The 27800-nt window shown below is 47.3% G+C and overlaps 1 protein-coding gene across 1 annotated transcript; it reads right to left on the bottom strand.

Moving 5' to 3' along the window:
• Positions 1-21474: 21474 nt before the first annotated feature.
• APLNR (apelin receptor) lies at positions 21475-22626 on the bottom strand (the record flags this gene model as incomplete). Its single annotated transcript, XM_079709108.1, has 1 exon — positions 21475-22626. One exon carries the CDS (start codon positions 22624-22626, stop codon positions 21475-21477), a length of 1152 nt encoding a protein of 383 aa, XP_079565234.1.
• Between the last annotated feature and the right edge of the window lie 5174 nt (positions 22627-27800).

The raw sequence follows: 27800 nt of genomic DNA, 5'->3' as shown, positions 1-27800 counted from the left end.
GCACAAGGGGGTTGGTGGTGGATAAACGCCCAAAGCCCCTTGAATCAAGCCTTACATTGGGCTCATCCAAAGACCTTGCTGAGTTCACTCCTTACCTCTAGCTTGCATTATTAGTTCTCTACCCTCCAGAGGAAAAACAAAGGAGAGCCCTCCTTTTCCTCTGCCTAGGTCTCACCCCAGCATGCGGAGTGGAATGTCAATCTGGTCCTCCCTCCATCTAAATTATATGTCCAACACCTGGAGGGTAACTTTGGCATCGTGGATGGTAGAAGAGGGTTCCAACGGATCCTCACCCGACTCTTCCATGTACACTGTTGTCCTCGGAAAGTTAGCTTAACTCTACACTTACTCTATAAAATGGACATGATAATGCAGCACCCTCCTCCAAGACAGTCGCAATGATTATGAGATAACAGATGCTAAAATGCCTGGCACGAGGGACTCTAATATTCACTACTTCTCTTTAGTGAGCTGGATAAATGTGAAGTAATATTAACTGTGATCCCTCTAGCCATCTCTTTTATCTCAAGGAGGCAATAGATCTTATAGATGCACATTAATGCCTAGTCTCTCTACACCGGTCCCTCCTGACTTGTGAACCTTAACTTTGAACTAATCCATTTTAAGTGCCTAATGTATGATCTCTGCATCAACACCCGAGCAAAGACGTAAAATAAGAAAAAAAATTTTCATCATCACTTAGATAAAAATAGTTTACTAAGCAATTTGACCTCTACATCCCAAGCCTTGCAGAAGACAAGGGCGTGAGTAAAACACAGTCACTGCCACCCAGCAGTCACATATTGTGGTGGAGAAAGTCCCGGCCCTGGATCTCATCCACCCAGGCTGAAAACCCAACTATCCCTTACTGGCTATCATTTCATGCTTGGCAGGTTATTTTCTCATTCGGAGCCCAGTTTTCTCATCTGGAAAATGGGGCTGATCACAACAGCACCTATACCTCCCAGCAGTCAAGGAGGTAAAGTCCATGAGATTCTCTAGCTCAGGAAATGTGTAGCTTAGGAAATGCTCAATTAATTTTAGTTGCTGAGGCTGCTGCTATTATTATTAATATTATTATCATCATCATCATCATCATCAATCCATCCAATTCTGGAATAATTCAATCACAAAATAGCACAGGAGAGGGGTGAGGGGTGGTATAAAGATCCCAGTTGGCCCTGGGAACCCACTTCCCCTTTGGAGCCTTTGTTATATAAAGCAACATGGAGAGATGAGACCCAAGGATGCTTTCTTGCTCAATGACTTCAAGAGGTACTCAAGGTCACAAACAAACAAGAGAAACAACAAAAAGCACCAAGGAGCCCCTTAAAGCTAACAGTTCTGTTGGGGTCCTCCCCCTCAGCTCGGTTCCCTGATGGCCAATTGGTTTTCCAGAAAAAGCTCATTTTTTCATCCAATTGCTCCTCCCCGTGCCTTCCCCTCCTCCCAGCCACCTTCCTCCTCCCGGGGAAGCAGAAGTCCCTGAGGGCCAGAGAGAGGGCCAGAGGTCTCCACCGGCCTGGCCAGGAGCCACTGGGGCTGCTTCCTGCCAGGAGACTTCTGTGAGCTGCTTACCAGCCCAGGGAAACCCAGATAAAGCACCTCCCCACCTGAGAGCATTTTGCCCTTTAAGGGAATCCTGTGTTTGGAGCCCAGAACATAGTTACAGCTTTCTGAAGATTTCATCCAACCTTTTACGGATACAGTAAGCATCAAAGAGGCCCACCCAGGCCCATCTGCTATTGCTTTCACGGGCAGACCTGGCCTGAACCTGAGTAATTACCAAGTCACTGAGCATTGTCTCTGATAATCTTGCTTTCTGCTTTCTTCCCTTTTTCTACCTCCTTATCCCACCCAAGTCTTCTCTTCCACCGTCAAGCAGCCTTATGGTCTAATCCCATCTGTCTTTTCAAAGATGAGACTGAGGGTAATTATTCAAAATAACCACCTATATATGTGTACTGTGTATATAAATATATATATATACACACACAGTATATATATATATATATATATATATATATATATATATATATATATATATATATATATAACTGAATCTCTTTCCTATATACCTGAAACTAACACAACATTGTAAATCAACTATATTTCAATAAAATTTGTTAAATGACCATCGAATGTGGCTTAATATATTTCCACCCCAAGAAAGAAGAGCTTAAAGAAGAGACCTGCTAAGCATTCATGTGCCCAGAATTTTGTTTTATTCTCACAACAGCCTGTCAGTAGGTACAATAACCATCCCCACTTGATGGACAGCTGAGGCTCAGAAGAGATCTATAACTTGCCCAAGGCCCTAGTGACTGGTGAGGACTGAGCTGATATTCTAACTCAGGGCTCTAGGAGTTGTCCGTGTGACACTACACCACAGCAGACTGAAAGGCGAAGGGATTTCCAGCATTGCCGAGAGATTGACAGGATTTAAGGGAGACACCAAAGTTTGAGGAATCTATCATACCCTATAAGTCTCTCTCAAAACTTCCTTCTCTTGGGACCAGATGTGAGTCTGTCCATGACTGAGGTGGCAAGCAGGACATCCTCACTCTAGGACACCCTTGATAACAACAGCTAATCACATTGTAGCTGCCTCGTCCAGAAAGGACAATGCACCTGAATTCCCAGAGACTTGGGGAATGAAAGGCAAGAGATTTTGAGATACTGGTAAATTTCTGCCATTCTATTAGATAAGTAGGTAGAAAGAGATGATAGAGTATGGTTATACATATATACAGAGGGAAATAAAGACACATAAACATATACAGACATAGAGTCTCACATCACAAGTTTTCATGTCAGTTAAATAGATAACTAATAAGAACCTGCTGTCTAGCACAGGGAACTCTACTCAATACTCTGTAATGACCTATATGGGAACAGAATCTAAAAAAGAGTGGATATATGTATATGCATAACTGATCCACTTTGCTGTACAGCAGAAACTATCACAACATTGTAAATCAACTATACTCCAATAAAAATTAATTTTAAAAAAATCCAGCAGGACTTAGGAGTGGGGCAGGGTGAAACCAGCACAGATTTTATAATTAGGCAAACCCAGCTTTGAATCCTGCATGGCCATATACTGGTTACATGACCTTCAGCAAATTGCCTAACATTTCTGAGCTTCAGTTTCCTCTTCTGCAAAATGGAGATGATAATATCTGCCTTTATAGACTTACTAAAAGGATCTGGGATTATTTATGGAAGATACCAACATTGCATTGAGGTTGGTAAACAGTCAACAAATAGTATTATTCTACATATTCTTATTTGAAGTAGTAATGGCGTCACGAAGCTCTCCAAGACATCCAGACGTACAGATCCCCAGGATGAATGTGGGCCAAGAAACAGTCCACCCCTTCCATCCTTATCTCTCAAAGCAGAGATATGGAGACTCCAAAGTCCAGAACAGTTCTAAATACAAGAGAGAGAGTTTCACCAGCCAAAGAGCAGCTGCTCTGGCCTTTCGGGGACAGTCCTCTGTCTTAAAGCTCCTCATGGACCACCCACACTTACAGGAGAATGTTCAGACCCCCAGCATGACTCAGCGACCCCTCCACTTCCCCTGCAGCCTCACCTCCAGCCAGTCTGATCTCCCACTCACATACCTCCAACCAGACGTTCAGCCCACCATTCCCCAAACACAGTGTCCCAGGGTTCTGATCATGCTGTTTCCTGAAGCATCTTCCTTGCCTTCTGTCTAAAGAATCCCCTGTCATCATTAGGAGCCCAGCCCAAATCCATCAGGCAGAATTTTTTTTAATTAATTTTTATTGGAGTATGGTTGATTTACAACGTTGTGTTAGTTTCTGCTGTAGAGCAATGTGATTCAGTTATACATATATCCACTCTTTTTTAGATTCTTTTCCCGTATAGGCCATTACAGAGTATTGAGTAGAGTTCCCTGTGCTATACAGCAGATCCTTACTAGTTATCTATTTTATATACAGTAGTGTGTCTATGTCAACCCCAATCTCCCAATTTATCCCTCCCCGCACTTTCCCCCTTGGTAACCGTAAGTTTGTTTCCTATACCTGTGACCCCATTTCTATTTTGTAAATAAGTTCATTTGTATCATATTTTTAGATTCCACATATAAGTGATATCATATGATATTTGTCTTTGTCTGACTTACTTCATTCAGTATGACAATCTCTAGGTCCATCCATGTTGCTGCAAATAGCATTATTTCATTCTTTTTTATGGCTGAATAATATTCCATTGTATACATGCACCCCTATGTTCACTGAAGCACTATTTACAATAGCCAGTACATGGAAGCCACCTAAATGTCCATCGATGGAGGAATGGATAAAGAAGTTGTGGTACATATAGACATCAGGCAGAATTAACCACCACCTTCTGAAAGGAGGAAAAGAGGGCGTGGAGGTATTAGAGGAAACAACGCTTGCTAAGTACCAACTGTGGGCCAAGCATTGGCTACTCCACAAACTTTATACTATTCAGTCCTTCAAATAACCATAGGAGCTAAGTCTTACTATCCCCACTTTGCAGATGAGAAAACTAGTTCATGTGGTCCCACATTTGAAAGACCCCAAGGTCCTTTTCCTCAACTCCCTGAGCCACATGGACACACAGTAAAGCGTAGGCCTCTCTGTCTCTGACACTAGACTGTGTTTCCTGTAAACAATCCGTGTCTTACTCATCTCTGAGACCTCCCAGTCTCCTCAGCCCAAGCTTAAGCCCCAGTATCTGGCACCTAGTAAGCCCTCAGTAAATGTTTGTCATAGAAATCCTTCTCCACACACACAGGGAGCTGCTGGGTTATCTTTCTGCTTATTACAGATACTAGAGAGAAGGGACACTGGCTCACTGAGAAATAGCATTTCCAGGTAGAATGTCCCAGGTTTCTCTGTGGACACAGGTGTGTCAGCAGGCGGATTTGACCTTGGCAACCATCCATTTGCAGGAGCTTGAAAAAACAACTTCCTGTTTCTCTTTTAACGGCATTCATTTTAAAGGAAATTCCAAAATTTTAGTACAAACAGTCTAGCAGTACTGTGATCTCCGAGCTCATGATCACACTCTGTGAAGATGGGCCGTTGGACCAGGAAGGACAATGGCCCTGTTGCCTGTATACACCTAGGGGGCAGCTTTCCCAAGTTCAAGGCAGAAGGGTCCAAGAAACCTACAGCCTAGGAGGCAACCTTTTCCACAACCACGGCATTCACCATTTTTTGGAACAAACTCCCCATGTTTGGGGATCTTCCCACCAGCTGAGCACCATCTCCCAAGTTAGAAGCCGGAATGCACTTTCCCTGGCCTCCTTTGCAGCTAGTGTCAGCCCGTGGGAGAATTCATTTTGAAAGAGAACAAGCTGAGGACCCAGGAGCTGCATGGAGTCTGTTTTCTGGCTGAGGGGGAGGAATGGCAGAAAGTCACCAAGGTCTCAGAGTCAGCTGTGGTCCAGCCCCAGGCAGAACTTCATGGTACAAGCAGTGAGGTCCCTACTAGAACCAGATAATTCGAGGGTGGCTCCTTCCCAAAGCCAAATTTCCAGAGATTCTGTGAGCTACCTCATGTTCTTTATTAAATTCATTCTATGCATAAATAGGTGGGGGACCTTCTGTGGTTTATAGCTAAGATGCCAGAAGGATGCAAACCTCAGGCACGCCAGACGTGCAAAACAAAACCCACTAAGACTGAACATAGACTGAGCCCCTCACCTCCAGGGAGAGCCCGTGGACCTGAAACATGCAAAATAAACATGTGTTGGAATAAAATGTAGAGAAGCCACGTTTCCAGGCTGCCTCTTGGGCTCTCAGACCCAACACCAGAGAAGGAAAAGGACAGGTCCCACGTATTAAATAAGATTCTACAGTGCAGTGGGCTGTCTTTGTGACTCAGAAGCTGGCTCTGAAGATCCTTTCCCTGAAGGAGTTTCCAGAAATCACTGAACAATGGCAGCATCACTAGAAAGAAGTCTGTCACCTCCCACAGAAGTGACTTTGAGGGACAATATGTTTCTGAATTTGCAATTATGGAGCATTTGCTCAAATATCACCCTCCATCACAGGGTATGGCAGAAAGTGAGAATCAGAACAGAGTTTCCTTCCAATTCTACCACCAAATGCCCCTTGCTTATTTCCCTTCCCTGGGTCTCAGTTTCCCTGTCTGTGAAATCAGAGAGTTGGTCTTTGCTCCCCATTGCCCCTTTCAGGGAACATTGATCCTGCAAAAAGCTGTTTCTTTTGATGCCTAGGCCATTGAACCAGGGCTACAGGCATGGCTGTACAACTTGTGCAAGTAGCATGTGTCCTGCCAAGGATGCCCACCTGAGGGGTGAGTAAAACCCAGCCACACTCCCCAAGCTGTACATCCGGGGACAGGGCTGCTTCCCCTGGAAGAGGGACATTTTTCCTTAATTTGCACAAAAGCATCATATGGGCCCTACTTCTGGTTATTTCATCCCCATGCCCTGCTCACTGGGGGCATCCTACCCTCTTAGTCCTCACCCCTCCTTCACTGCAGACTTAGCTCCTGGTTACAAGTGTATGCACTGCCCTCTTCCAAAATGATCCTCAGAACTTCAGTACCAACATATGTACCTCATCAGGCAGCTTGGCCTCTCCATTTCTTGATGTCCTGCATCCCAACAATCTTTTCTCCTCTCTCCTCAGCCACCCACTCAGCGGTCACACCACAGACCATGGCGTTACCAGAAATCTCTGTTTCGAAATCCCGCTCTTTGACCTCTACTTCCCATCCTTCCAGCGCACTTGCTGCAATACCTCCCCACACTTCCATATGTCTTGTCTCTTATCCTGACCACTAACTCGTTCATCCAACCACATGTCCACCAGCCAGCAGCCACCTCCGGTCTTTGCTTCCTTCCTTACATAAATTAAACACCACGGTCCTTCTTTTTTAATGACGCTCTTGCAGATCACCCCACCCCACCCCCAGATTTCTCTCCTCTGTCACAGCCACCTTGCAAAACTCCAACACCTGACGAACACCTTCTCTTTTCCTATAACCGCAGCAGCTAAACGCTGCCAGAGAAAATCACGCAACCTGCAAAATGACTTCACGCTAAGTTCGTGGACACAAATCTCACAGTGGAGAATCAGCACTGTGTGCTTCCCTGGGAAAGGTGCTTTTTCATTGTCCAAGATAGTACTTTATGCCCTCAAAATTTTATATGCCCCTTTGCTCAGCTGATGCCCTCACCTTACAATTCACTGAGGAACTAAGAGTCACAAAACCAGGACGCCCTCATCTTCCCACCACCAAAGTCTAGCAACTTGTCTGCTTCTTAGCTCATTCCCCACTCCTTCCTCCCTAACGTGCTGAGTAACGTTCTCTCTTCTTATCAGGCTGATCCTTCCCCACGTGTTCCAGCTCGTTCCAGCTCGACTCCTCTCTGAACCTCTCAAAGTCTTTTCTCCTCCAACCATCCCATCTCTGTAGATGCATCATTCACTCGTAGTCTTGGTCTTCCTCACACCATTCCTGGCACACAAAGGTGCTCCTCAATCTTTGATTGTTAAAAGGCTCGAGAATTCCCTGGTGGTCCAGTGGTTAGGACTCTGCACTCTCACTGCCTAGGGCCCAGGTTCAGTCCCTGGTCGGGGAGCTAAAATCCCACAAGCTGCATGGCACAGCCAAAAGATCAAATAAAATTTGTTTAAAAAAAAAAAGAGGTTTTCTCTCCATCCCACATCCTTCTCTAGCTATTGCCCTTTTCTCTGCTCACTTTCCCAACAAAACTTTGGAAAAGAGTTGTTTCTTTGAGCATTCTCCCATGCCCATCTCCCATCCACCGTTCAACTCTCTGTCTTCTACCAACACGATCCACTGTGACTGGTCCATGTCACTAAATCCAGTGGACAATTTTCCAGTCTCTTCCCTGATCACTCAGTAGCATTCTTCACAACTCCATCTTTGCCATGCTCAGATTTTTATCACCAGTCCAGACCGCTCTTCAGAGCTCCAGACTTGCGTGTCAAACTGCCTCCTCGATGTCTTCACTTGGATGTCTTACTGACATCTCAGGCACGATATGGTGAAAAGAGAACTCTCCTGCCTCTCTCTCTCTCTCTCTCTCCCCCCCACACACACACACCCCACCATCACCCCACCCACTCTCGCATCCCGCCCATTAGAAGTCCTATTCATTCTACATCCAAAATCTGCCTCATTTGTCATCCTCTGTGGATGCCACCCTTAGGCAACCCACCATCAACTCGCATCTTAGTCTCTGAAGTAGTCTAGTAACTGGTCTCTCTGCTTTTTCTCCTACTCCCCTTCAGTTTATTCTCTACACAGAAGCCTGAGGGATCATTCTAAATACACATTGCATCATATCAGTTTTCTGATGGCTTCTCATTGCCCTTAAAGTCGCACTCTCTGTGGCCTTCAAAGTCCTACACGACCTGGCCCCTGTTTGTCTCTCCAACTTTGTCTCATGCCACCCTTTCCCTAACTTCCTGCCCACTAGCCTTCCCGATGCCCTGACAATAGCTCTGAGCTCACTGAGATCTTTCCTGCTTTGAAGTCTCTGCATTTGCTGTTCCCTGCATCTGGAACTCTCTCAACCAGCCCTTTGCATGGTGAGCTCACCATCATCTATCAGGTGCCAACTGAAAGGTCACCTTCCAATAAGACTTTCACTGAACACCTTGTCTGAAATTGTCCTCAATATTATTTTCTATCTGAAATGTTACTTGCTTCACAGCATTTTCTGTTTGTTTATGTACTTGTTGACTGTCTATCTACCCCCACAAAAATGATAATTTCCATAAAAAAAGGACCATGTCTATCTCATCCTCCACTATAATTCCAGTGCCTAGCCAAGTGATTGGCATACAGTAAATGTGTAATAAATATTTGTTGAATGTTGAATGAGTGAACGAATCATCATGATTTGTCTTTAGTCTAATCTTTCGCCCTTTATCTCATACTCCTTTGTTTGTATCCCCTACATACAAGCCAGTCAGAACTGTTCCTCAAACTTCTCATGCCCTTCCCTGACCTTCTGCCTTTGCTCACACTGTCCCCTCCATCTGGATACCCTCCTATCACCCCCACTCCACATTCAAGTTCTCAAAATCCTAGTCAACATTCAAGGCCCATCTTCAACTCTAATGCCTGAAATTCCATCATTAGCAATTCTTAGAATCCTAGTGGGTCAGTTCTTAGAGACGGTAGTTCAAAATTGTATTTGCTGCTTCAGCTGCCCATAGTACTGCACTGAGGAGGATTCTGGGGTCTAGAGCCATAATCAAGCAAAGAAAATTGCCATCCATGACAATGGGAAGGGGATGGCTGCCCTGATGTTACAGGTGGGGAAATTGATGTTCAGGCTGGTGGGGTGACTTTCCAGGGGACACACTTAGGTGGAGGTAGTGCTGAGAACAGAACTTGTGTCTCTGGACCATCAGTGTGGAGTTATATCAGGCTGCCTTGTCTACACCCCCAGACAGAGGGGCTGAGGTTCACACAGACTTGAAAGACTGCTGAGATTGTGAATTTAAAATTTTAAAAATATATACACAGTATATGATTTTTAACCTTTCTTTTCCAACGAAACTCTGACCAGATTAATTTTATACGCAAACTTCTGTCAGAAGTCTCTACTTTTATTTTTTTGTTACCACCAAGATACAAATATTTTATTTTATTTTTTTTTTTTGTTTTGTTTTGTTTTGTTTTGTTTTGCGGTACGCGGGCCTCTCACTGCCGTGGTCTCTCCCGTTGCGGAGCACAGGCTCCGGATGCGCAGGCTCAGCGGCCATGGCTCACGGGCCCAGCCGCTCCGCGGCATATGGGATCCTCCCAGACCGGGGCACGAACCCGTATCCCCTGCATCGGCAGGCGGACTCTCAACCACCGCGCCACCAGGGAGGCCCAGATACAAATATTTTAAACACAACAAGAAGAATTACCAAAAACCACAATCGTGAAGCTAAGTACTCCTGTCTTCCTTATGCTGTCTTTTTAAGTGCAAAGATCTTCCAAGCTCTCTGTAGTGGAAAGTTCATCAAGTTCCTTTTCTTTGTAATAAAAAAGGTGAACAGGGAGAATGGGAGAAAATTAAAACCTATTTGCCATAGACTAAACATGTCCCCCCAAAATTCATATGTTGGAATCTAATCCCCAATGTGATGGTGTCTAGAGGTAGGGGTGATTAGAGCATGAGGATGGATCCCTCATGAATGGGATTAGCACCCTTATAAAGGAGACACAGAGCTTACTTGCCCTCCCACCATATGAGGTTACTGTGAGAAGACAGTTGTCAATGAGAAGCATCTGGAAGCTGTGAGAAGTGGGTCCTCACTAGACATTGAATTTTCCAGGGCCATGATTTTGGACTTCCCAGCTTCCAGAACTGTGAGAAATAAATGTTTGTTATTTATAAGCCACCCAGATTATGATATTTTTGCTATACCAGCCCTAATGGACTAAAACACTATGGCTTATCTCTTATATGCCAGAGATCATGCAAGCCCCTTGCAAACACTGGCTCATGAAACCTTCAAAACAGTCCTATGGGGTAACTACTTTATTATTCCATTTTACAGATGAGAAAACAGTCCATTGGTAAGTATCATGCCCCAGAACTTTGCTCCCCTGAGTGTGTTCCTTGGACTAACAGCATGCACATTGCCTGAGGTCTTTTAGAAACAAGATTCTTGAGACCCACCCTAGGCCTACTGAGTCAGAGTCTGTATTTTAACAACACCCCCCAGTGATTCTTCTGCACACTAAATCTTTTTTTTTTTTTTTTTTTTTTTTGCAGTATGCCAGCCACTGTTGTGGCCTCTCCCATTGCGGAGCACAGGCTCCGGACACGCAGACTCAGCGGCCATGGCTCACGGGCCCAGCCGCTCCGAGGCATGTGGGATCTTCCCAGCCGGGGCATGAACCCGTGTCCCCTGCATCGGCAGGCGGACTCTCAACCACTGCGCCACCAGGGAAGCCCTGCACACTAAATCTTAAGAAGCCCTGGTCTTGATGACACAAACAAACAGGAAAAGAATTAGGATTCAGAAAAGACCTGTCTAACTGTGCTCTTGACAGCATGGCAGCAGAGACTCTGACCGCAGTCCAGCTGGTGCACATTTCCTAAGTAGAATCACTGGTACCTCTTCCTGCCCCACAAAGAGATCCCGACTCACTGTCCTCCTTGGCTGGGCTGAGCTTGGGGGAGGGTAGCTGCAGGCTGGACTTGCTAGTGCAAAAAAAAAAAAGTGGACAGCAGAAACACAAATGACATGCTTATGCAGAAAACAGGTTGGTTAAGTCCTCACTGACACAGTTGGACATATCAATACTACATTCGATTGCCTGTCTCCTCTGACGTTCATCTGTCAGTGGACACTTAGGTTGCTTCCATATCTTGGCTATTATAAATAACACTGTTATCAACATTGGGGTGCATGTATCTTTTTGAATTAGTGCTTTTCTTTTTAATATACACCTAGGAGTGGAATTGCTGGTTCATAGGGTAGTTCTATTTTTAGTTTTTTGAGAAACCTCCATGCTGTTTTCCACAGTGGTGGCACCAATTTACATTCCCACCAACAGGCTACAAGTGTTCCCTTTTCTCCACATCCTCGCCAACATTTGTTATTTGTTTTCTTTTTGATGATGGCCATTCTGACAGGTGTGAGGTGATATGTCATTGTGGTTTTGATGTGCATTTCCCTGATGATTAGCAATGTTGAACATCTTTTCATGTGCCTGTTAGCCATCTGCATTTACTCTTCGGAGAAATATCTATTCAGTTCTTCCACCCATTTTTTAATTGGGTTGTCTTTTTTTTTTTTTTTTTTGATGTCAAGTTGTATGAGCTGTTTATATATGTTGGATATTGACCCCTTATCAGTCATATCATTTGCAAACATCTTCTCTCATTCAGTAGATTGTCTTTTCATTTTTTCAATGGTTTCCTTTGTTGCACAAAAGCTTTTAAGTTTAATTAGGTCCCATTTGTTTATTTTTACTTTTGTTTCCTCTGCTTTAGGAGCCAGATCCAAAAAAATATTGCTGCGACTTATGTAAAAGAGCATCCTGCCTATGCTTGCCTCTGGAAGTTTTGTAGTATCCGGTCTTACATTTAGGTCTTTAATCCATTTTGAGTTTATTTTTGTATATGGTGTTAGGGAATGTTCTAATTTCATTCTAATTTCATTCTTTTACATGTAGTTGTTCAGTTTTCCCAGCACTACTTATTGAAGAGATAAGTTCTCCATTGTATATTCTTTCCTCCTTTGTTGTAGATTAATTGACCATAAGAGTCTGGGTTTATTTCTGGACTCTCTATCCTGTTCCATTGATCTATGTGTCTGTTTTTTGTGCCAGTACCATACTGTTTTGATTACTGAATCTTTGTAGTATAGTCTGAAGTCAGGGAGCATGATTCCTCCAGCTATGTTCTGCTTTCTCAAGATTGGTTTGGCTATTTGGGGTTTTTTGTGTTTCCAAATAAATTTTTAAATTATTTATTCTAGTTCAGTGAAAAATGCCATTGGTATTTTGATAGGGATTGCATTGAATCTGTAGGTTGCATTGGGTAGTATGGTCATTTTAACAATATTAATTCTTCCAACCCAAAAACATAGTATACCTTTCCAGCTGTTTGTGTCATCTTCAATTTCTTTCACCAATATCTTATAGTTTTCAGAGTATGGGTCTTTTACTTCCTTAGGTAGGTTTATTCCTAGGTATTTATTTTTTTGATGTGATGATAAATGGGATTGTTTCCTTTGTTTCTCTTTTTGATAGTTCATTGTTAGTGTATAGAAATGCAACAGGTTTCTTTATATTAATTTTGTATCCTGCTACTTTACTGAATTCATTGATGAGCACTAGTAGTTTTCTGGTAGCGTCTTTAGGATCTTCTATGTATAGTATCATGTCATCTGCAAACAGTAACAGTTTTACTTCTTCCATTCCAATTTGCATTCCTTTTATTTCTTTTTCTTCTCTGACTGCTGTAGTTAGGACTTCCAAAACTATCTTAAATAAAAGTGGCTGAGTGGGCATCCTTGTCTTATTCCTTATCTTAGAGGAAATGCTTTCAGCTTTTCACCATTGAGAGTGTTAGTTGTGGGTTTGTCATATATGGCCTTTATTATATTGAAATATATTCTGTCTATGCCCACTTTCTGGAGAGTTTTTATCATAACTGGATGTTGAACTTTATCAAAAACTTTTTCTGCATCTATTGAGATGATCATGTGGTTTTTATTCTTCAATTTGTTAATGGTGTATCACATTGACTGATTTGAAGATACTGAAAAATCCTTGCATCCCCTGGATAAATCCCATTTGATCATGGTGTATGATCCTTTGTGTGTGTGTGTGTGTGGTCCTTTTAATGTATTGTTGAATTCACTTTGTTAATATTTTATTGAGGATTTTTGCATCTATGTTCATCAGTGATATTGGCCTGTAATTTTCTTTTTTTGTGATATCTTTGTCTGGTTTGGGTATCAGGGTGATGCTGGTCTCATAGAATGAGTTCAGAAGTATTCCTTCCTCTGCAAGTTTTTGGAATAGTTTGAAAAGGATAGGTGTTAACTCTTCTCTAAAGAGGGAAGTGGGTGGTGCATCCTTTTTCCAAAGGGCAAGGGTTGCCTCCATGCTCTTCAGTCCTGGCACCTTGGGATAACAGTCCCCAAACTCTGGGTCACTGTTGTCCCTGATGCTGAAGTCCTTTCTCTGCCAAAGAGACCAGACCCAGCCCACATAGAGTGAAGGCTGGGTCTCTCTCTCTCTCTCTCTCTCTCTCTCTCTCTCTCTCTCTCTGTCTGTCTCGTCAGCAGAGGCCACTTCATCCACATCATACAGGAAGACCTCTTGAATTTATGGACATATTCCAGACCCAGAAAAAGATTGCCAAATCTTCTTGGATGCCCTTAAACCCAGCCCAGATTTTCTCAGGGACCGGAAGAGAAGTTTTCCCTGAGTATTTTTATAGAGGGGGAAGTCCAAGATTTTATTTTCTATTCAATCAGTACATCCCCACCATCATGAACGTGGGTGTCCAGACATAGATTCCCAGAAACTGTTTGACTCAGTGCTGGCTACAGTTGGCTCAACAATAGCTTCCCCCGGAAGCCAGCCAGGGTTACACAGCATCATCCAGCCGAAGAGACTTGAAGACATAATTTCCAACACAAACACTGAAATGGGTCACTGCAAAGCTATAACTTGAGTAATTCTACTTACAAGAATATAAGAAGTGTCTCCCAGGACATGGTCCAAACTGTCCTGTATTCCGACTCTGTGGTTCCTAAGTAGCAGCTCTAAGAGGACCGGGATGGTTTGAGTCGGTGGTTAGTAATCATAGTATTCATCAATCCCAGTGCATCTCCTCTGGCACCGGTATTTAATTCATCTTTCTGGACTCTTTAAAAAGCAATCAGTTTGTTTGTTTTCAACAAAAATCAGTTTTTCTCACTTTCCTCCCACACTTTCTTCATCCAGTTGTTTAATCACTTAAGCAAACACCCTTTGAGCACCTGCCACATTGCAGGCACTGGGAATACAAAGATGTGTAAACACAGCACCTATGATGGGGAAGATGTCCATAGAGCAGAGGAGACAGGTAGGTACAGAGAGCTGTTACAGTGCAGCCAAATCAGGGCTCTTCTAGAAGCAAGTTCCCAGTGCTCAAGGGGCATCAAGTGGAGGAGTAGTGGTCTGGCCGAGTAAGATAGTTCAAGCAGATTTGGTGAACCCACTTCTGATTATCCTCTGTCCATGTAAGAAGCAGCCTCAAGTAGGCAAGAGATGTGCCATACAGCTAAATAATAAAGGACAGAGTAACATGGGGTAAGATGCCCGTTGGACACAAATATGCTTTTTATTTTTTTCTTTTTAACATGTTTATGGGAGTATAATTGCTTTATAATGGTGTGTTAGTTTCTGCTTTATAACAAAGTGAATCAGTTATACATATACATATGTTCCCATATCTCTTCCCTCTTGCGTCTCCCTCCCTCCCACCCTCCCTATCCCACCCCTCTAGGTGGTCACAAAGAACCGAGCTGATCTCCCTGTGCTATGTGGCTGCTTCCCACTAGCTATTTATTTTACGCTTGGTAGTGTATATATGTCCATGCCACTCTCTCACTTTGTCACAGCTTCCCCTTCCCCTTCCCCATATCCTCAAGTCCATGCTCTAGTAGGTCTGTATCTTTATTCCTGTTTTACCCCTAGGTTCTTCATGACCTTTTTTTTTTTTCTTAGATTCCATATATATGTGTTAGCATACGGTATTTGTTTTCTCTTTCTGACTTACTTCACTCTGTCTGACAAACTCTAGGTCCATCCACCTCACTACAAATAATTCAATTTCATTTCTTTTTATGGCTGAGTAACACTCCATTGTATATATGCGCCCTAAATAGACATTTCTCCAAAGAAGATATACAGATTGCCAACAAACACATGAAAGAATGCTCAACATCATTAATCACTAGAGAAATGCAAATCAAAACTACAATGAGATATCATCTCACACCGGTCAGAATGGCCATCATCAAAAAATCTACAAACAATAAATGCTGGAGACGGTGTGGAGAAAAGGGAACCCTCTTGCACTGTTGGTGGGAATGTAAATTGATACAGCCACTATAGAGAACAGTATGGAGGTTCCTTAAAAAACTACAAATAGAACTACAATGTGACCCAGCAATCCCACTACTGGGCATATACCCTGAGAAAACCATAATTCAAAAAGAGTCATGCACCAAAATGTTCATTGCAGCTCTATTTATAATAGCCAGGACACAAATATGCTTTTGACTGATGTCCCCAGGTTTCCAGTTGAATAAGAAAATGAGCCCTCGATGACCTTGAAGGTGGGATAGAATGCCAGACATTGGAACCCTGTGGCACTGAAGGCGGACCTGTGCTTTCAGCCAGCGCTTTAGCCCTCTGTGATCACTGAGGAGCTCCCAGGAAGACGGGTGTTTGCCCGCACAGCATCCTGCACTTCGCCTGCAGTGATGCCGACCACACTTTATTATTCATCGTTGAACTTCAAAAGAGCAGAAAACACTGGTATGTTATTTATCGCTCTAACCTTATCATCCAGCATGTGCCTGGTATATGGAAATAAAAATAGATTTGTTTAAAAAAGCACATGGAACAAAATACCAGACCAGTACTACTCAAAACTGTCAGGGTCCTCAAAAACAAAGCCCGAGACAGTGTCACAGCCAAGAGAAGCTTAAAGAGACACAATGACAAAATGCAATGAGGTATCCTGGATGGTGTCCTAGAACCGGAAAAGGACATTAGGTAAAACGTAAGGAAGTCTGAATAAAGTATGGACTTAGTTAATAGCTATTGTATCAATACTGGTTCATTAATTGTGACAAGCATGTCATGTTAATGCAAGAGGTTAATAATAAAGGAAACTGGACGTGGAATAGATGGAAACTCTCTGTACTAGATGAGCAATTTTTCTGTAAATGTAAAACTCTTCTAAAATAAAAAGTTAACAAAAATATGGCTAATCATCTTCATGCACCTTTGTGCCCTCCCCCCTGCCCAGCTGGCCCTCTACCATTGCTCTGACCCTCTCATAGTCTCCATAAAAGACCTTCTCTCTTTGCTAAGCCTGGAGCCATGGAACATGCTCTTGCCTGGCAGTGAGAAGCCCAAGTTCCTTTGCCATCATCCCACTGTATGACTTTGTATAAACCATTTGCCCTCCATGGGCCTTAGTTTACTCATCTATTCAATGGGAAGGTAAGACTAGAAAGCTCTTTCAAGTTGCTCCATGATGACAAAGATGGTGTCTGGCTCACCTCAGTATCCACAGCTCCTAAGAGAGCCCTAGGTGCATAGCAGGCCCTGAATAAAAGTTTGTTGAATGAGTAAATCAATAAACATTGCTTAATACTCTAAATATAAATGGAAACTTCTAAAGCCAGCCCAACGTCTCCAAATCTCCTTTCTTATAAACTTGATTTTAAGCCCCCTTTGTGTCTTCTCCACATTGCTCATAGAGACTTTATAAGCATTTGAGCAGTAATTGAGAAGAGTAATGGAGAAAGTCAGGACCCTCAAGCTTTGAACTCCCTGGAGTTCAGACACAGTGGTACCAGCTGAGATGGCAGGGACTTCACATCCAGATCCTGTCATGCTGAGTGTCATCTGGGCTTCGGGGGCAGGTCTACCCAAGGAATCCATTGGCCCCTCTCAGCATCCTTCTCCAACAAGTCCAGCGTGAGAGGGCCCAGAACACCCAGCCCCTGTTTAGGAGACCCTGGCAGATCTCTTAGAAGAAGGCAGCACAAGCCCAGGGAGGAGAGAAGCTAGAAGTCACCAAGAAAACAATCTCTGCCCCCCCTGCCCCCCGCCAAGTGGTCTAGAGACCCGGATTTTAGTCCCAGCCCCCAATCTGCTCCTCAGACACACTCGAAGACCTGGGCAAGTTTTTCTCTGTCTCTGCCCGGCTCCCCTCCCAGAGCTGGGGTGGGGTGGGCACAAACAAGAATGAGAGCTCTTTCTAGCTCCTGGGAGGGGCTGCGTTCTCTCCTACCCCTTATCTCTGGGTTTTCCTCTGCACAGAGCACTCTCCCCACCCACCACCACCCCTCCACCCTTCAGAGAGCAGGCTCCTGGCATGTCCCTTGTCTCCAGTCCCCCCTGACGCCCTGCCCAGGATCACTCATTGTCTCCACAAGCCCTCAGGACTCTTTGTACATTCCCCCTCTCAGAACTGACCACGCCCCATTATAACCACTCATCCAACTGTCTGTCTCCGCCACCCAACCGGGAGCCCGCGATGTCCTGTTCCCCATTTGATCCTGTGCCCAGCGTGCTGCCTGGCACATCGGTAATAAATAAGGACTCGAGGAAACAGATGAGTGAGTGAACAAATGAAAGAAACGTGTGTGAACAAACGAAATTATGAAGCGCTCTGTAATCTTATATTTTGGATAACCTACCTCAAATTCCCCTGGAGAGTTGGTGAGGTTCTGTTACAGGATCTGTTTAAAAAAAAAAAAAAAAATCCAATAGCTTGTTGTTACAGTTGTAAATTCCTGCAGGTTTTCCCTGGTGCATTTCAGAAGAGGGAAAACAAACACCGATACCCCCCGGCCTCCAGCTCCCTCCCTGCCTCCCAGTTTCTTCTTCCCACCCACCTCCCTCTCTCCGTCTCTACTCTTTCCTCATTCTCTGTCTCTGTTTCTCTTTTGCTGTCTCTGTCTCTATTTCTGTCTTCTCACTGTCTCTGTCTCTCGTTTTCTGTTCTCTGGCTCTCTCTGTCTCTTTCTGTCTCTCTCTCTCTTTCATGCGTTTTCCACCATTTCCCCTCCCAGCGCCCAGCCCCCTTCACGGAGGGCTCTCCACGTGTGCCAGGCGTCTTACAGATGAGATCTCACTTTCCATCCCAACCACCTGGCACTGCCTCATTCGGACTTTTGGAGAAACTCTGGTTAAGAACGTGGGCTTTGCAGTTGGACAGAGGCAGCTGGCTCCAGGCCTGGTTCTTCCATGTACTCGCTGTGTAACCTTGGTCAAGGTACCTGACCAAACTCTCTGAGCCTCCACTCCCTTATTAGCAAAATGAGGTGAAAATGCCCCTCTCAGAGGGCTGCCGTGGTTCAAGGAGAGAATGGTGGTGAAACGTGGTTCAAGGAGAGAGTGGTGGTGAAACGTTACTCTCTGTTCTACTATGGAGATTGCTTTGGGGTCATCTGCAAACATCATTAGTACCTGGAGGTCTTTGTGGAAGATGGTGACCACCTGAGGACTGAATGGATGCTCATGTGATACTGAATGAGTGAATGAATGAATGAGTCTATAGCAGATGATAAAGGAATAAAGGGGCAAATGAAAGAATGAGTGATAGGTCTACCTCCATGGGAAGAAATGTTGGTACTTCTCCCCTAGACCTGTGCTCTGGGCTTCAACATGTGTCCCCACTGATTCCACGGCTTTTCAGAGCACAAAGGCTTAGCGGCACCCTGTCCCTTTATTTCCTGTCTTCCCTGCTCTCACTCCGATCCTGTCCCTTCTCTGGTGTCTATTTTCTCCATCTTCTCGCCCACCCCCACCCCGGCTTCCTCTCCAGTTTCCCACTTGACTCCTTTTAGGTCCCCTTCTCCACACTGCTCCCGTCAGCCTATTCGTCCCACTTCCCACCTAGGAAGGGACCTAGGGGCCCCTTCCTCATCCCAAGACACTAGTGTGAGAAAAGGCTTCAGACACAATAGTTACACACACACACAAAAAGATTTATTTGATGAACCGCAGTGACTAACAGGGTCAAAAAATAGCATAGACATTCCAAAGAAGGGGCAAATGGGGCAGCCGGCAGCCTCCTCCACCATCTGTCCAGGATCACCGATGGGGCCTCAGGGGCACCCTCTTCCCTTCCGGGAGCTTCCTCCAGCCTTGACTGGCTGCTTTGGGGACAGCCTTGGACTGAGAAAGTGAGTCTGTCTGTGGAGGATTCTGGCCTGAGATGGGAAGGATAAACTGAGATAAGTCCCTTCCCTTCTTCCCCTCCCTCTGCTCCCAGAGCTGGCTCCATCCCATCCAAGGTCAAGATGTCCACTGACATCAAGCTGGGCTCTTCCTGCCTCCATGGCTCATGTCTTGTCCTTCACGTCCAGAATCCTCCAAGAACAAAACCCGGAATATACACACCCTGCCCTCAGTGCACAAAGGCCCCACAAGCATCTTCATCCTCAAAGCCTGTCTGGCGGTGTGGCTGTCATGCCACCAGTCTTGCCGTGACTGCTCCAGTCCCCGTTCCCAGCCCCCCAAGAAGCCAAGCGGTCTGATCCTGACGGGAGGTGAGAAAAAAAACCCACCCAGTGCTTTCCACCACATGGCAAGCAGGTGTCCTCCTTTAGGAAGAGGGCTACTGACCCTGGAAAAATAAAGAGTGATGAAGGAGATGCTTATAAATTCAAAGCAAGGTTGGCAGACTTGGGAAAGGGGTCAAGGGAAGCTCTCATTTCCCTCATAGAACTAGGGACAGTGGCACAGGGACCCAGAGCACAAGACTTCCCCAAGCTTTGGGCGCCAGCTGCTTTGGGAAGGGAATCTCCCTATAGGGAGCCTGGACACAAACACAGACTTCTCTCTTAAAGCGCGGACCAGCCGTCAGAGCCCCCAAATCCAGTGGGGCTGGACTCATTTTTATTCTAAATTGCCTCAGCATGTCCCTTCTTCCCTCAAGGATATTGGGTGAAGAGCAGAGATCGGGGGAGTAGGGGGGTGAGTTCATCCAAGTGACAAGAAACACAGGCACACCGCTCGTGTGATGCTCATCCTCGTTTACACATATGTACACACACAAAGCAAGCGTCCCACCCCCACCAAAGTGACCCTTGGCACCCATTCACACCAGTGCCCAAGAAAAACATCCTGGAGATGTCGGGATGGGGTGGAGAGACAGGGAGAGACCTGCAGCTCACGGTTCTGGAGGAGGTTGGAGGGAGGAGGATTTGGGGACGGAACCCAAGCAGCATTTAGACTAAATGCAGACTCCCTCTCTTTCTCCGTTTTCCCTTCCCAGGTCCGCATTCATATCCTGAAACCAAGGAGCCTGCTGCTTCATCAACCCCATTGCCTTCCAGTCCCCACAGAAAACAGAGGATGAAGAAAAAGGGTCTAAGGAAATCTGTAGAAAGCATATCTAGTTGGCCTCATGGAGGGGCTGCAGGAAGGGAGGCCCCCTTCATGGATGGCTCTGCCTCCAGCGCCTGAAATGACAGCAAACCGCTCCAATTTGGAGGGAGGCTCTGGAGCCCCCAGCTGCAGAGACAGGAGAAGTAATTCTGCTGATACCCAGCCTGCCTCCTGCCCGGCCCAGTCCCATTCCCCCATTCCCTCCCCGGGCACTCGGGGAACAGGACAAAGAGCTTGAGCAGGGCCAGTGTTTGCAAGCTTCAGGATTCTTAACGCTTTAGGAGCCCTTCAGAACAAAGAAGTCCAAATGGAAAGGAGGGACTGAAGGAGGAAGACGAGCTATAGGAGAGGGGGTGGGAGCCAGGAGGTACGGATTCTGAGTAAAAATTGCAGAGAGAAAGGGGGAAACAGAGGAAGAGGGGCGAGACACCTAAAAGGAAATGGGGGGAGAACAAAAGCTGGAGATCCAAGAAAAATGCTGCGGGGAAATGAACTTTTACTGAGCCAGGACACGCATCAGTTTAGTTTCTCCATTGTGTACACGTAGAGAAACTGAGTCTCAGAGAGTTTAAGCGACAGGGGCAAGGTCAGTCTCACAGAGACTGAGTGGCCGAGCCCGGGTCTGCAGGGCTCAATCTCTCTCCACTAAACCACAAACCTCTGAACCAGAGCAAAGGGAAAAGGAGGACAAGACGCAGGCGGGAGGCAGGGAAAGGAGTCAAGTGCAAGAGAGAAGGTGCCCCCGGCTACCTGACCTTCAGAGAGCAAGGGCAAAGGCTGGGGCCGGGCAGAGGGCACCAGGCGCCCGCGATCCCAGCCCTAGTCAACCACGAGGGTCTCTTGGCTGTAGGGGATGGATTTCTCGTGCGTCGGCTCTCCGCCCTTCCCGCTGCCGGGGCCGGGCCCCTGGCTGTGCCCGGAGGAGTAGCTGGCCGACTTCTCCCCGCTGCTGCTGTGGGAGGCTCCCCCGCACCTGCTCTGTCCCCAGCAGAGCACGGAGGCGCAGGCCTGGCGGAAGCGCAGGTCGAAAAAGGCGTAGAGGAAAGGGTTGAGGCAGCTGTTGACGTAGCTGATGCAGGTGCAGTAGGGGAAAACGTTCAGGAGGAAGATGTCGAAGTCACAGGGCCAGTGCAGCAGGCTGCCCAGCATGTAGAGCGTCTTCACCAGGTGGTAGGGCGTCCAGCACAGGGCGAAGGTCACCACCAGCACCACGATGATGCTCAGAAGGCGGCGCCGCTTCCGCAGGCCCTCGATGCGCTCCTTGCGGAAGTGGCCGGCGATGGTCTGGGCGATGAAGAAATAGCAGGTCAGCATGACGGTGAAGGGCACCACGAAGCCCACGGCGGTGGACGAGACGCCCAGGCCCACCTCCCAGGCCCACTCGGAGCTCGGGCTGGCCACCATGGAGTAGTCCATGTAGCACTGCACCCTGGTGCTGTTCTCCACGTGGAGGATGGCGCCGGTGGAGCGGAACACCATGACCGGCACGGCCAGGAGGGCGGCCAGCACCCACAGGACGGCCGTGGCCGCGGCCCCGCTCACCCGCAGCCTCAGCCGAGCGTTGGCCATGGGCCTCACGATGGCCAGGTAGCGGTCGAAGCTGAGGCCGGTGAGACAGAAGACGCTGGCGTACATGTTGACGAAGATGAGATAGCTGCTGAGCTTGCAGGCGAAGGCACCGAAGGGCCAGTCGTAGTCCCGGTACGTGTAGGTGGCCCACAGCGGCAGGGTCACCACGAAAGTCAGGTCGGCCACCGCCAGGCTGGCGATGAAGATGTCAGCCGAGCGCCTCTTCTCGCGGCTGCTCCGAAACACTGTCCAGAGCACCAGGCCGTTGCCCGTGGTGCCCAGCAGGAAGACCAGCATGTAGATGGCAGGGATGAGGGCCCCCGAGGACTTCCAGTCCGCGTACTCACACTCAGACTGGTTGTCTACCCCGTAGTAGTTGTCGAAATCGCCACCTTCCTCCATCCTGGGGAGCCAAGTCGGGCAGGGGGTCCCGGGGGTACCAGCTCCGTGGCTGTGTCGCGCCAACTCAGCAAGTGCCCTCAGCTGCTGGCTGGAGCCTCAGAGGGCAGGCGGGAAGGGCTGGAGGTGTCCAGAGCCCTTCCTAGCAGCAGATGGAGCTGCCTCTGGCTCCTCTGGACCCTGAAGGATGCCTCCCTCCTGCAGGCTTCCCTCCACCCCGTCCTGCCCTGCCCCAGCCTCAGCTCAGACACTTCCTCGCACCCTCCTGAGTCTCTGTCTCCTCCTTGGCTGTCCCTCCCTCCTCCCACCTCCAGACCAGCCCCTCACTTGTGAGTCTTAGGATCTTGAAGTTACAGCCCACTTTTTTTTTTCCTTCTTGTCCCTGGGCAAGTGGACCAGATTGACCCCTGCAGTGCTGGGCAGAATGTTATCTGTGGTTTGCAGCCTGCTCTCCTCCTGGCCCAGTTTCTCTCCCTCCGGTTTCCTCGGTGTTTGGAGGACCCCTCCTCAGTCCTCTGCACCCTCCTGTTCTCACCCCCTCCCAGGCCCTCTAAATGGGGCAAATTATGCAGATTGAAACCCAGCCTGAGCTGGAGCCGGGGAGGGTAGGGGGCGAGGAGGGTGTGAGATTTCGCAGGATGGTCTCAGCCTCTGGCATGCCCTCCTGGTAGGCCGGTCTGTCTCCTCCCCTCCTGCCCTCCCAGCCCCACTCCGAGCAGACTTCCCTCTATCCTTCCCCTCACACCCTCCTCCTTTACACCTCGGCTTTGACCCTCTCTCTGTGGGGATGTTTGTGGTCTACAGACCCAGTTATAGAGGGATTTCTCTACGATTCATAAGCTGTTAGCAGATTACAGTTTTCAGATGGCACAGGAAGTTTTAGAGGGTCGAGGAGAGAGTCACCGAAGAAAGAAACCTCAGACTAAAGTATCTAATCAAGCCATTAAATCTATGGGGAAACTGAGGCTGAACAAGGTAAATGTCTTGCCCAAGTTCACAGGATAAATTTTGTTTTGCTTTTGTTGTTTGCTTTTCTTCTTCTCCAAGCACCTAACTCAGTGCCTGGCAGGTAGTAGGTGGTCACTAAATGGTTGTTGAGTGAATAAGTAAGTGGATGGATGAATTAGGGAGTGAGTGAAAAGGGGCGTCCATGTATAGAAGAACGGGTGTTTGAATTACTATGCAGTGAAAACACGGATACATTTCGGTCCCTGAGTTCTTACTGCCGTACATAGACCAGGCAGGGCCTGTGGGGGTCAGGAAGTCATAACTGAAGGGAGAGGCAGAAAAAGCGGTAGCCATTTAGTAGATGCTGTGGGCACAATCCCATAGAAACTGACTTTGCCCTGTCTGTTGGCCTCTCCAGGACCTCTGGTCAGGAAGGAGAGAATGAGGCACAAGATAAGGTTAAAAACATGCACCCCTGAGAGTGGAGAAGGCCATCTAAAGTTGGGCAAGAGTGAGATGAAGCAAAATCCGGAGATGAGTCTTGGCCACATTCAAAGCAAAAGGCTTACAGAATTAGAATCCGTTATCTCAAGCAAGAGTTAGTCAGAAAATCTTCTCCAGAGGTCTTAAGACAGGGACCCCAAACTCAAACACTCACAAGGACCAGGCTAAGAATGTATCTGGGTAAAACAAGCAGTCTGAGACAACAGGGAGTGGTGGAGACTGGCAAGGGGGGCAAGCTTACTCTATCAAGAGGAAGACTCCTGGGCGCCCATCTCCGCTTGCCACACAGAAATGCGGAAGCTACCATGACCATGCCTTCTGATTTTTCTACATAATTTCAAATTCTAGATTTTATGAGAAATTTCCAGACTTGTAAATTAGGGGAATTCCATTTTTTTTAAATAAGAGGACAGGACAAGTAAAACATGTCCCCAGGCCCCCAGTTGGTGCCCTTTGAACGGGAGCTTACCCAGAATAGAAGGAAGCAGGAAAACAGGAAGGATAGGCCAGGAGGAAGAAACGTAAAATGCAAAGAGAGGGAAATGAAAACAAGCACGGCCAAAGCCTCAGAGTGTAATGGGGAGACGCAAGAAAGGAGAGGCAGAGAAAGATAAGGAAGATCCTGAGGATCTCGGATGACCTTTCCCTAAAGGCAACGTGCAGATGCGAACATGTTGGTGTTTCTCATGAGGATTAATTATTGAGCACTTACTACATGCTAGACATTCTTCTAAACATTTTCTATTTTATATGTCTTCATGATCTCTTTTAATCAGCAGAAACACTTTAGAAAGTAGGTACCCTCATTCATCTCAATTTACAGTAAGGAAACTGAGGTACAGGGAGGTGAAGTGACTTGGCCAAGGTCAGATCAGAATTTGAACCAAGGCTGTCTCGAGTCTATGAACTGAACCACTACATTCCCAAAGAAAAAACTCCAACCCATTTTAAATTGGGGGATTTGCCATCTGTAGAGAGTATAAAAATGTAGGATGGTGCTAGGATACCTGTGGTTTACTTTGAAATAAGCTCTCTTGGGTGAAATTAAAAATAGATTGACTAAAATGTGTTCGAGATACTCCCCACTCCTGATTAAACAGAGTATAAGACACTGCCAGGCAATAGCCTGTGCACCTTAGCCTGATCTAGAAACTGCCCTGTGACCAGCTATTCCCAAAGAGGATTTCCAGTTGCCTGAGGCCAGGTAGAAAGTTAACAGGACCCGCCTCTGGAATCGTGGCAGTCTGCAACATGGTGCTCCGGGCACCCAATAGGACCCAGAGCTGGGGCTTCCTTGATCTCACAATACACAGGGCAGGAATTGCTTGGGGCCTGCTTGCTCCTGCACGTTTGTCTAACAGAAGACTGTGCAGGTGGCAGAGGGGCTGTCATTATAACCTGACAGCAGGCTTGGGTGAAAATGGTTAACCTTCAGCCATGTTAGACTTCTTCGGTGATTACCTTGACCTATCAAAAGGGACCTAGGTGTCGAGCAGGAATCAGCTCAGGTCAGGTCACAAGAGATGGCCCTTCCAAGATAAAGGCCAAACGGAAGGAAGCTCAAGAGAGAGGGGATATAGGGATATATGTATACATATAGCTGATTCACTTTGTTGTACAGCAGAAACTAACGCAACATTGTAAAGCAATTATACTCCAATAAAGATATTAAAAAAGAAAATGCAAAATAAATAAATAAAATGACCACAAAAAAAATTCAAGACCCCCAGTGAATCCAGAGCTTCTCTGGTTTTCTCAGAAAGATGTGGGCACTTGTGCCCTTTGCAGGTAGGAACACAGAAGGAGGTGAGCAAGTGAGCTCAGAGTGTCCCCCAAATCGGCCAGCTGTTCCTGGCTGCTCCCGCTTGAATTCCGAGCCAAACAGGAGCCCAGAGACCCTGTTGGGAGAGGAGACGGATCCATCTCTTTAATCCTCTGGCCTCCAGGCTCTCTGACTCAGAGAAGCAGTTAATCTCACCAGAAGAGCCAGACTCACTGAGATGGGAGGGAAGAGGGAGCCAAGGCTGGGAGGGGGCCATTGACTGGGGCCAGAGAGGGTGGGGTGCTGATAAGATCTGGCCCCCAGCCGAGAACCAGCTGGAACCGGATGGCCTGAGTGCCCTGCCATGGCAGCCTGAACGGGGCAGGATCAGCCACCTCTGCTCCCTCACCCCGCCTGACACCCAAGGCGCCTGGTCACCCAAAACAGAAGATGAAAGTTTACTCAATGGGACGAGTAGCTGAAGGCTGACCTTATGTGCCCCCAGGGCTCAGAAGTTAGCCCTCTCCAGACAGAGAGTACCTGGGCAGAGCCCGCTTTTCATGTCGGTCCCCCCGAACTTGGCACTGGTATATATCCACTGAGTTAGAACCAAAGGAATGAGCTCGGGGAAAGGACAGAAGAGGTTGGGTCTTCACCGCAGGGCTGCTCTACTGCACTACCAAGGGCACCTTTTGGCTGAACTGAGCCAGAAGAACCTACCGTGAGCCATCTGGCAAAGCAGCAGCGAGGCCAGCCCCTTGGCCAGTGTCCTCACACGCCCCACCGGGGTTGGCCGGCCCTGGAGAGGCCAAGCAGGTTTCCCGAGGGACTTGCCCCTCTCCTGGGTGATTTCTTTGGGATACTGTGATGAGTCTGGCAGACCAGCGCCCCAGACCTGCTGTGGGCCCTTTGAGGAGCGCCCAGACTGCTGAGGGGGTCCAGTGACTCCACAGCCCTCGCCCACCCCACCTCCAGGGTTGTCCCTGGCCTAGAAGGCAGAGAGTGGCTTGGCCCTGCGCCCGGGCCGTGTGTGACTGCGCACACTTGCGGCTCGGGTGGAGTTGCTAGCGAGCAGGCGGGACCTGTGCGCGCCCGGGGTGCGCCTGCGCGCTGAGCGCGGTATTCGCGCACGTAGTGTGTGGTGGGGTCAGGGACCTGCATCAACAGCCTCCTCTCTAAGGGCTTGGGATGAGGGGAAAGGCTTGAACCTCACCCAGACCTGGCCCCAAGCCTGGGTGCAGGACATCAAAGCGGAGGCTTGCCTTTCTCTGCCCCTCGCTGACTTCTCACCTCCTCCCCCAGCTGCCCGCTGCAGCCCCCTCACTTCACAGGTCTGCTTTGAACTCAGCTTCGGAACTCACCCAGGGCACCAGGGCCCTGTTCTCCCCTTCCCAAGGGGCAGCAGCTGTGTCCCTCACAGCTGGTGGTGTCATCTGAGGAGAAGGGGAGGGCAGGCGAGGGAAGCAGGCGGGGTGCCCAGCCCACTCCCTTTTCCTCCAGCCACACTCCCTTCCCCATCCCAGCTTATCTGACCAAAAGCAAATGGCCAGCTGCCTTCTGACCATTAAAGCAGAGCCCCCTTGGCAGCCCCTTCTCCCCTGGCCATTTGGTGCTCCCAGGCCAGTCTCCGGAACTCCTGGATCTCCTGAGCTCTGGGGACAGCAAATGCAGGAAAACCCACCGGCCTGGGAGCCAGGAAATATGAGTCCCAATTTCATCCTGATCACGAATTCATTCACTCAACAAATACTTATTGAGCAGCTACTACAGTGTGAACAATTCAAACCGTGTCCCTGATCTCCTGCACGTACATCCTAGAGGCCGGAACGAGACAAAATAGATGCGCAGTAAGGAAGTGCAATGAAATCTATGGATAATGACAGAAAAATACACGGAAAGGGGACGATTTTTGACAGAGTAGACCACGGGAGTGCAGGGCTTGGGAGTCGCTGACATTCTAGCT

The sequence above is a fragment of the Hyperoodon ampullatus genome (assembly GCF_949752795.1).
Source record: "Hyperoodon ampullatus genome assembly, chromosome: 7".
NCBI lineage: Eukaryota > Metazoa > Chordata > Mammalia > Artiodactyla > Ziphiidae > Hyperoodon > Hyperoodon ampullatus.
This window is presented reverse-complemented; position numbering and strand designations above follow the sequence as displayed.